This window comes from Capsicum annuum, chromosome 7, assembly GCF_002878395.1.
Source record: "Capsicum annuum cultivar UCD-10X-F1 chromosome 7, UCD10Xv1.1, whole genome shotgun sequence".
NCBI classification, from domain to species: Eukaryota; Viridiplantae; Streptophyta; class Magnoliopsida; order Solanales; family Solanaceae; genus Capsicum; species Capsicum annuum.
Window position 1 is genome coordinate 4,008,154 of NC_061117.1, and position 11,362 is coordinate 4,019,515.

Consider the following 11,362-nt stretch of genomic DNA (forward strand, 5'->3'; position numbering starts at 1 on the left):
CAACGGATAGTTGAGTTGTGTTTTGATAAATAGTTGGTGATAGTTTATGTAGGAAGCTCGCAAAATGTGATACTTGATGTGTGTTTTGACCATTATATCTAGAATGTAAGTCCTTTCCATTTTTTTTTGTGTATGAGAGAGAGATTATGATTATGAGGTGTATATGAATGCTTAATTGTCTATGAAAATTCTATAACTGCTGTGTTGAATAATCTGACAGAAGTACCAGTGGAATATGAAATGCCTCCGTTTAGTTTGACGAAAAAAATCAAGGTATGCAGTTTCTTGCTTTTTGCTTGATATATTTTTGAAATGATAGTTTATTTAGCTATTTCGGGATGTGGGAGACGTTTGAGTGGATTTGCTGTGGTAGGTCACTGTAGGTTCCAAAAAAAGGGAATATGAGTAACGATTTCCTCGTCACCCCGTGAGCGTCATTGATTCTCTCACTAAGACTGGAATGATTCTTAACACAACATGAATGTGAAATTGTGAAAGCATTAAAATATTTAAAAGTATAAATCATTCCAAAGCTGGAAACTTTAAGAATTCACCTTGAAATATAGGATTTATACTTTACTTTTAACTTAGGGAAGATGTTCGGCTCTGACTTGTTCAGATATAAGTATCTTAACACGGGTCCATCTTCTCTGACAGGTGTTCTTGAGAATTTCTTCAATTTCCTATGACTTCCATGGAATTTAGGTGTTAGGGATCGATAATTGTCATTTAAATCAATCCAAATATGTCTTAAGAACTCACCTTGATTGAGTTTTGTAAGCCTAGATTCGCGTGCTTGAGCTTCTCCCACAGGCCAACTTAGAAATGGTATACTTTTCTTTATTCCGCTTTATATTCACATTGAAGCACCCAACCAAGCCATGCGCCCAAACTAGCACTCAAAATTTGGCTGGCAACTTCAATTGGCGCCGAGAACCCCTTACGGTGCCAAAATATGGCAGCTTGTAAAAAAACAATCATAACTTTTTGTACAGATCTCTAATTGACGAAAGGTTTGATGCATCGGAAACTAGGCTCAAAAAGATCTAGTTTGATACATCCAGAGCCTAATTCGTTGTACATTAGAAGTAGTAATCCGTCGGGAGCCAATTCTTTGGATGAACTGACCTTTCCACAACCCTTCTCCACTTATAAACACTTGACTTGGTACGTTTGGCCTAGGCTCGAACTTGTGACTTAAGACACAAGTCCCTCAATCTATGCCAAGTGAGCAAAACCCTGGGGGAGGAGGGCTATTATTAGTTTATTATCTGTACTATTATTTATATGTATTTGACTTATTTTTCACTTTTATTTATATTCATTATAATGATGACAATGAGTAGATTGAGCTTAAATGGAGAAACATGATTAGTGAGAATTCATTTAGCTGGTTCTACTTTATGTGGTATTAAGGCATAGTTGTTTTGTGCATTAGATTTCCTGCCCTTGCTGTGCAATACTTATTTAATGTGTCCTAAAATCAAATTATTCACCTTAACATGACATGTATCTCTCGCACCCAAGGGTTTGGCCTAGTGGTCAATGGAGCGGGTGCAAACCTTGGAGACCACGGTTAAAATAACAACAGAGACAAAAAAATACTAGGTGTTTTCCCATCTGACTATGCCTTGGAGATAGTCACCCGGTACTCGTACTGGTCGAAAGTACTCAAGTAGCAGATACCCTGTTGAATAGTTGATGTGTGTCAAGTTGCCTAGCCATTACCCTGTTGAATAGTTGATGTGTGTCAAGTTGCCTAGCCATCACCATTAATTTTAAAAAATGGCTTGCATCTCATGTTCCTAGGGTACTTGGTGGTTGGTGGAATTTGGAATGTACGGTGTCATAGAGCAGCGGGACCATGCAGGTACAATGGAAGTGTTTTATCCGAGGATGTTGCTCTTTGCTCTCATGTTTAGCATTGGGTTTACTACCAATCATGATCCTTTGGTTTTGGATAAATTGAAATCAGAGGTCAACTTTAACAGGCGTGATATGGTAACTGTGAGAAATATAAGAAAAAAATATTATTGAATTGTTGTAACTACATTATTACATTGAGACCCTATTTATAGACAGTATATTCCAATCCTTTTCTAATTGCAATCCCTTTCCATGTAGGATTATATATGTTTTTCCTATTCCTACTCATATTCTAACACTCCCCCTCAAGCTGGTGCATAGAAAACATATGTACCAAGCTTGTTATGGATGTAACTAATACGAGGATCGATGAGGAATTTGGTGAAGATATCTGCAAGAAAACTGATAAGGGCTGTTTTGGACGTATGTGAGACCTCAACTAAAACGGAACAAACTGAAAAAGTGATCCGAAAAGTAGTAAACATCTCCGGAAAGTCAATGTGTCACGGAAAAATTGCCGGAAACTGGTATAAAATATAAGGGTCATCTTGAAATCAAGAGATGAGTAGATCTTGAACAAGATAGTCACCGAAGAACTGGACGGAACATACTCACGCACCGGATTATTAGATTTGATGGCTGAAAAGTGGTCACCATTTGAGAAAAAAATTATATGGTAGGGTCGGAATGATCACACGATCCTAGTGAGGAATAGAAATTATATGGGTAGAGTCTGAATAACGACATGACCCTACTGAAAACTAGAAATTATATGGGTAGGGTCGGAATGACGACACGACCCTACTGAAAAAGAGAAATTATATGGGTAGGGTTGGAATGACGGCACAACCCTTCTGAAAAAGAGAACTTATATGGATAGGGTCGGAATGATGGCACGACCCTACGCAAATCAGATCTGAGGAGTCACCGAAAAGACGCACGGTGCTATGCAACTCAGATATGAGAAAGTAGTCCGAAAAGATGCACGGTACTACGCAAATTAAATATGAGTAGTCTGGAGAGATGCACGGTGCTACGCAAATCTGATATAAGAAAGTAGTCACCAGAAAGATGCATGGTGCTACGCAAATCTGATATGAAAAAGTAGGAGAAAGAATTGCGGTGGCCTAACTTTTGCTAACATGATCATTGGCAGGACGGGCGGCATATATTGGTTACAGCCGCCCGCTAGCATCGGAGGTTATAGGCGCCCAACAGCAGCGAAAGCTCTTTGATTCTCTACCAAGATCGTAGAGGCTTTGATACCATGTGAGAAGTATGAGAAGAATATTATTGAATTGTTGTAACTACATTATTATATTGAGACCTTATTTATAGACAGTTTATTCCAATCCTTTTCCTAATAGGACACTACATTGCAATCCCTTTCCAAGTAGGATTATATATGTTATTCCTATTCCTACTCATATTCTACCGTGACCATCACATGACCTTTTAGGTGCTTTCAGTAGTATTTGTGATTAGAGATCATAATACCTTGTCCATATTTGGTCGTTGACTGCTGGATTAACTTCAGAGTAGGGAGTTAAAGGTTAAAACAGATCACGTGCTTGAAACATCCAGTATAATTTTAGTAAAATGATCGATGAATATGAAGAAGGAACATAGAAAAATGATAAAGCGGGCTTAGAATTCATGGACATTGTTATAACTAAGTTGGAAGTATTATCATAATTCAAGTTTGAAGGGGAGCCTTGGAGTAACTGGTAAAGTTGTTGCCATGTGACCAGAAGGTCACGGTTTCAAGCCTTGGAAACAGCCTCTTGCAGAAATGCAAGGTAAGGCTGCGTACAATACACTCTTGTGGTGGGGCCCTTCCTCGGACACTGCACATAGACCGGGCTGCCCTTTTCTTTCTGCAGTGGTTGAAAATCATATCTCTTAATAAAAACTGCTTTCTAGTTTCTGGAGCTTGGACTGCATTTTGAATTATTTGAATGACTGTAGGTAGATGTGCTTGAGAAATTGCATAAGTTACCAACTCAACTCTAATTCATAATATTTCAAATCGCAGCATTATTTGTGAACCGATGCCAAAGGCGGACTCAGGATTCGGAAGTTCTTGGTGTCACTTTGTTTTGAACAATAACGTATACTCCGTACGATATTTTAGGATAGTAGAGTCAATATTCAAAGAATAAAATAAAACTATATATATCAACAAATGTTGGAACTAGATGAAGGCTTGTTTAATTGGTATTGTCAAGTGCTTTGTAAGTAGAGGTCAAGGGTTCCATTCTTCATAGCCACAATAGTTTTTTTAAAGAGAAAACAGACAGTATAGTGCTAAAAATCATTCTAAAAAACTGAAAATACAGTGTTGATCGGGAATCGAACCCGCGCTGCTGGAGTAAAACCCAGTCATTTTGACCACTTGCACAGTTGCACCACCAATTCCTTCGATATTGTGGGTGCTAAGCATAATATTTATATGTTAACTGATACATATACACATAAATATACAGAGTTTCAACCGAGAAGTGTGGCACCCCAAACCTTCTACATAGATCTGCCCCTGACTGATGCTATAAATGAGTAATGGTTAAATTACTTTTGTAGGTTAATACATTACATTTCCAAAATATCTGGTTTCTATTTTTCTGTTTATAATGTTATCTCCCTCCGTTTCAATTTGTTTTGTCTTACTTTCCTTTTTATTTCGTTTAAAAAAGAATGTCTCTTTCCCTTTTTGAAAACTCTCTGAAAGTCCAACTTTCCACATGATATGTTTAAGACCACAAGATCAAAGGGCATTTTGGTACATTTCACCTACCTTTAGTTTAAGACCTCAAGATTCAAAAGTCTTCCTTCCCTTTTTAAACCTCATGCCAAGTAAAAATTAAACAAACAAATTGAAACGGAGGGAGTACTTTTTACTGAAAAAAGTTGCCAGTTTTTTTTTCTAAAAACAATCTACTTTTTACTGAAAAGCTAATTCAGGCACTTGTTGGAACTGAATATGTGTATTTGTGGGATGGGGTGACAACAAATGAGTCATTTCATGTTGTATGCAGGATAGAATTAGTGTTACCAGGCCTGGAACTATGAATGCTCAAGCACGAACAAAACATCAACAACGTGTGCCAGATGAATCATCCACATTGGAGCTGTCCTCTACATCTGTTGCACAGTCCATTTCATCAGTGCCAAGTCCAACTCTAGCAGAAAGCCGGTTGTCAGCAGTAGTAAATTGTGGTACAGGAGAAGTGGCTAAGCAGAGCTCCGATGCCAAGGTTCAACCTCTTGTACCAGTAAAGACATCAAACCGTGATGGGTACAACTGGCGGAAGTATGGTCAAAAGCAAGTTAAAAGTCCTCAGGGTACTCGAAGTTATTACCGATGCACTCATTTCGAGTGTTGTGCCAAGAAGATTGAGTGCTCTGGTCACACTAATCGTGTAATGGAGATTATTTATAGAAGTGAACACAATCATGATCCATCCCCGAGCGTAACTTGCTCAAGGGAAAGCAAGTCTGCAATATTGTCTGCATCTACCAATGGCAAAAGTTTAATAGATCATCCAAATAGAAATTCTAATGAGACTGTGGCATCCTCTTTCAAAGAAAATTTACAAGAAAGTTTACCAATCGCCGAGACAGCAAATTTGGATTCCGGTGGATCCGACACTGACACTGAAATCGATATTAAAGAGGAGCATTGTGACGAACCTGAACAAAAGAAGAGGTAAGTTCTGTCTTGTATTTGATTTAGTTGCTCTTTCTGTCACAATTTATATAACTCCATTTCCTTTTTAGTCGTTTCCTAAAAGAATGACATATTTCTTTATTTGGCAAATATTTAATTACATTATCAACATTTTATCCATGTTGGGTCCCACTTATTTGGCAAAAAGTTCACAAATGTGTACTCTTCTATTTAAAATTCAGTTATTTAAGGGTAGTTTTGGAACATTCAAAGTCTTCTTATATTTCCTAAACTCTATGGCCAATCAAACTGCATCGCATAAATTGGGACACATGGAGTGTTCCGTTTTTTTGCTTTTCACCCTTCAAATGTTCATAACCATATGATTGATCACAATTCTCACCTATGATTTCCAGGTCAAGAAAAAGTGACGCGAGTTGTTACGAATCTGTTTCTAAACCTGGAAAGAAACCCAAACTTGTGGTGCATGCTGCTTGTGATGTAGGAATCTCAAGTGATGGCTACAGGTGGCGAAAGTACGGACAAAAAATGGTGAAGGGAAATCCCCATCCAAGGTAATGTATTATTTTATGCCTTACGCTTGATAAATCGTCTGATTGTGCTCCCTTCCAAGAGCCAGAAGGGAGTGATGCCACATTAAATGCATTTCTCGAACTCATACTGGAGTGTTTCTATTTTCTCACCCTCATTTCCTTTTGTTTGGATTGCGTTAATGGATGAGAGTGTTCTGTTTCCTCACCCTCGTTTCCTTCTGTTTGGATTGCGTTAATGGGTGAGAGGGTTCTATTTTCTCACCTTCTTTTCCTTTTGTTTGGATTGTGTTAATGGATGAGAGTGCTACTGACACGAACGTGACGCATAAATTTGGGAGGTGTCTGGATGTTCATGTTGTAAGCTGGATTGTTCAACTGACACAGTGGAAACAAGTTGAGTAGTCTTGATGTGCACTCTCAAAATTTGACTGCTTACTTGCCAGTTGATGCCAAATCTGAATGCCTGCTTATGTATTATGCCTTTACGTTGACAATTGTTCTCTGATAAGTGATATCACTTGTTTAAATCTACTTAACATTTAACTCATTATCTTGGTCAAAAGTACCTGCATTTTGCTTCTTTGGTTCCCTTGTTCTGTTCTAAGTTGTTTCTTGAATGACCTTTAGGAACTATTATCGTTGTTCATCAGCTGGATGTCCTGTTCGAAAGCACATTGAGAGGGCTGTAGATAGCACAATCGCGCTAACAATAACCTACAAGGGAGTACACGATCATGACATGCCCGTACCAAAAAGGCGTCATGGTCCACCAAGTGCACCTCTTATTGCTGCTGCTGCCGCCCCAGCTTCCATAACCGATATGAAGAAACCTGAACCACTACAACATCAAAAATCGACCACACAATGGTCCGTTGATAAACAAGGTGAGTTGACAAGTGAGAAATTGGATCTTGGAGGAGGTAAGGCAATGGGATCGGCTCGAACTCTGTTGAGTATTGGATTTGAAATAAAGCCTTGCTGAAATTGTTCAGTTTTTTATTAGCATCTGTAGAATGATTGTAGTCATCCAATATTTAGTAGTCTATACTCAACTATGTACATTATTGTTGTTCAAAATAATTAAAATAGAACTTGGAAGAGAAAAAATGTTGTGATGTTTGTCACTTTGCTTTTGTTTCTTCTATTTATTATTAGCAAGTTTTAGAAGAACTCAGGTTGGACATGAATTTGTTTAGCATGTAAATTGTTAGACATATGCACAAGCATCTTCTAGTTAAAGTTATCTTTCGGAAATAACCTCTCTACCTCCTCGAGGTAGGGGTAAGATCTTCGTACACTCTACTCTTCCCAGACCCCACCTCGAGGTAGGATTCGAATTTGTGACATGCACTTAGGACTGCACATGTTTAGTCCTTACCACTTGAACCATTAACCCTTGACATGCATCTAACTCTTCGAGTGAAGGAACATAAATTCAACAAACATTTTTCCATCCATATGATGCAATTGTGTGTGAAATAGCTGTTTGAAAGCAACTGTAATATCCGCGAAAGATTTTGCATTCGTTCATAAAAGACCAACAGAAAATACACAAGGTTTAAGAAGTCGCGGATCAATCCTCCTCCACATCAACTTTTGTATCATAAGATCCGGAAGTTGCAACTGCAGATATTAACGGATTACAAGTTAACGACATTTATGCAAGTTCCGATGATGCAAATGAAGGAAAGAAAATAAAGCAAGAAACAAGGATAAACATACCCAAGCAGGCTGCGACCCTGCCACACTCTAGGTGTGACTAGTACGTTAGTCATAGCACCTTGCCTCATAACCGTCATGGATACTGCACACCCCTGGTTTGACTGTACTTCAGCAGCAAGTCGCTGTAACAGATTCTCACCAGACTGGACATTCCCGAATCTCACAACCTGATCTCCAAGTTGTAAACCGTCCTCTGCAGCTGGAGATGCCTCCGTTATTTCATCAATGACCGCAAATGGTCTGCTGAAAACTACATCCACATCCATGGCAGCACTTGTAGCAGCTGTCGCAATGTAATTGCCCGGAGATGATGAGGAACCAATGTTGACAGCAGATCCTTGAACACCTACATCGGCAGTGTCGTCTTGGAAGAAAGGAACAAAATGTATTGTCAGGACCTTCCACAAGAAAATGCTCTACTAACTATATACTCCCTTCGTTTCATTTTATACAAAGGTGTTTGATTCTACGGAGCATGCGAAAGTACACTTAGAACTTGCGGTCTTAATCATATGCTATGACATTTCTACGGCTATATACGCATGCTATTACGAGTAAATTTTCAAGTTACGAAGTTCAGAAATATAGAAAGATTTCATTCTATATAAAGAGATTAAAAAGAAAAGAGTGAAACATACAATGAAACTGATGGAGTAGCATTTTCAATGAACTTTTGAATAGCTTATACCAATACAAGCCAAAATCATTATCCCCATCAACTACAACTTCTAGTGACGTGCTTGGCGTTCACATGGATGTTAAAGTAAATAGTCAAAAGTAGTATAACTTTTTTTGTGATAACCGTGGTGTCTGGGTCAGCTTGCGCACACCTCGACTAACGACTAATTCCACGAGATACCTGCCACCTCCCACCAGCAACAGGTATCTGGAGGTATCCGGTAACTTTATCCACCAAGGCTAGAATAGATGGGAAGAAACCACCTAGTCAAAAATAGTATAACTTGAGCAAGTAACTTCGTAACAAACAAAATAGCAGGATGGAATGAAAATCTACAAGCAAACACAAGATTTGATGCAGAAGCATACACACAGAAGATATGATATGTCAGTTGGATAAACACAGCAACAACAAACCCAGTGTATTCCCACATAGTGGGGTCTGGGGAGTGTAAAATGTACGCAGTCCATAGCACTACCTCCGGAGAAGTAGAGAGGCTGTTTCCGATAGACCCCCGGCTCAAGACATCAGTTGGATAAACACATTAGTTGAATAATAGCGTCCATATACCATGGATGATGGTTAAGCACGAAACATGTAAATCAGCAGGCAGATAACACATGTACCAAGGAAGTCATCTCTACTGAAACCAACTGATGCATAAGGAAAATTTTTACTATTGCTCAAGGACCTGTACGTCCCACTTGCTGAAAAAAATTTACCGACCTTCTCTGACAAAACTATAGATCCTTTACGTAGCAGTATGACAACATTCTTATCAAACAAGTTGTTTGTTATGATCCACCAATGTCACATACCTGAATCTTTGACAGAAGGTGTAGAAGCAAGCCGTGCTGAATGAAGAACTTGAATATTTTGGTCTATTTTTTCTGTCATAATCTTGTGATCATTACGTAGCTCTGCAGTGTAGAAACACAACGCGGTTTTAGAGAAGAGCAGATATAATTTACTATATTGCTGCTGAAACACGAGTAGTTCTGGAAACAGTAACAACAAAATATACTACACTACAGAATACAGATAGTGAATTTCTGATGATGCAGCAATCGATGTGTGAAACATGGCATGATCCAGGATAATAATTATTGAAAATAAAGAGCAGCAATTCCTCCTCAATTACAGCAACAAGTAACTACCTCGCATTCAGTGCACAAAGGATAGTCTACCAGATGGCATATACCAGATAGGTTAGAAAACTCAAAACGCTAAACTTCAGTTAGCTGCAAAAGCACCTACAACTTCCGGGTAGAAAAGAATTTCCCAATACTTTATACGTTCACACAATTACCCAACTCGTCAACTCAACTATGAAAAATGTCTCTTTCCCGGTTAAAATCCAAGAGCCTTAACATTTAAGTGAGCTCGTTAGTTCTGAATATTAACATGTTCATTTCTTAACTTCCTTGCACTAAATAAATATGTGATGGAGGCACCTAACCAAGAATTTGGACAATAAAACGGAGAGTTTACAAATTTAGTTTAAATACAAATCCTGCGCTGGTCCGAGGTATAAGATACCCACCGGCTAAGTTGATCGGACTCTCCAAGAATGTTGCTGCACACGTGTCGGATCCTCCGAAAATGCACTACTTGGGATCCAACACGCACCCAATGACATTTTCGAAGAGTCTGAGCAGCTTATCTCACCGGAATAGTCGAGGTTCATTCAAGCTAGCCCCGATCAGCACATCTTTAAATAAAATTGTACTTCCTCAAAACATACTACAAGAATATCATTCAGAACTTCGACTAAGTTATGACATCAAACTCAAGTCCTAAGCAACTTCACGGACTAAAGATTTTGCGAATAACAGACAGATTCTTATAAAATTACAAACCCCGGAATATCCAAAATGCAGAAACAACTACAACTAAACAGGCATTTATGAGCATTACCAGAAAGCCTACGCCTGTCGGCTCGCACAGTTGGAATATCAATATCAGTTCTTGGGAACCCCTGCAATACCTTCAAGTTTCAGTCTTTATAATCAAAGCCCACATCAAATCACAAACCAAAAGGAAAAAGAGAAAAGATCAACCACTCAAATGGAAAAAAAGAGATAACTCACAAGTAGACCCCCAAACTATACCCGAAGTTGCTCGTTGCTATAACACACCTAAACGTTACGACTGTCCTATTACCTCTATAACTCATTTTTTTTGAACTTCTGCGGAGATGGTTGCTAAGTCAGCACAAAAGGAACATAAAAATATACAACTACTTGGAAGCCATGTCAGCAAAAAGGAGCACAAAAATATCGAAAAAATGAGATTAGGGGTAATAGAACTCCGCAAAGTTTAGGTGTATCATAGCAAATTCGAATACAGTTTCGGGGTACTTGTGCAACAACAACAACAACATACTCGGTGTATTCCCACAAAGTGGGGTCTGGGGAGGGTAAAGTGTACGCAGTCCATACCACTACCTCAGATGAAGTAGAGAAGAGAGGTTTTCGATTGACCCCCGACTCAGGACAAATAACAGTATAACAAACAAAAAGACAAAGATAAACAACAAAATGGGATAACACAACCGCAGATAATAAAAGAAACAATGACACCGACAGAGTAATACTATAAACTATCTATTAGAGATCACAAACATCGTCAGAACACTACGAACAAGAAACTACAAGCACAAATACAAATAAAGCACTCCTCCTTGCTACTACGGACGCACTCCTACCCACTATAAAAATCTAAGATCAAGACACCGATAGAGTAATACTATAAACTATCTATTCGAGATCACAAACATCACCAGAACACTACGACCAAGAAACTACAGGAACAGATACAAACAAAGCACTCCTCCCTACTACTACGGACACACTCCTACCCACTATAAACATC

General features: G+C 38.6%; 2 protein-coding genes across 2 annotated transcripts; one reads left to right on the forward strand and one right to left on the reverse strand.

Moving 5' to 3' along the window:
- Window positions 1–220: 220 nt before the first annotated feature.
- Window positions 221–7,211, forward strand: LOC107877604 (probable WRKY transcription factor 32; the record flags this gene model as incomplete). Its single annotated transcript, XM_047415127.1, is given in 4 exon segments — window positions 221–273; window positions 4,902–5,572; window positions 5,950–6,108; window positions 6,715–7,211. Coding segments are annotated over 4 exon segments (1,238 nt in total), but the record flags the coding sequence as incomplete, so codon positions are not given.
- Window positions 7,212–7,521: 310 nt separating this feature from the next.
- On the reverse strand, window positions 7,522–10,466 carry LOC107877605 (26S proteasome non-ATPase regulatory subunit 9; the record flags this gene model as incomplete). Its single annotated transcript, XM_047415128.1, is given in 4 exon segments — window positions 7,522–7,710; window positions 7,810–8,173; window positions 9,307–9,408; window positions 10,406–10,466. Coding segments are annotated over 4 exon segments (549 nt in total), but the record flags the coding sequence as incomplete, so codon positions are not given.
- Window positions 10,467–11,362: the final 896 nt, after the last annotated feature.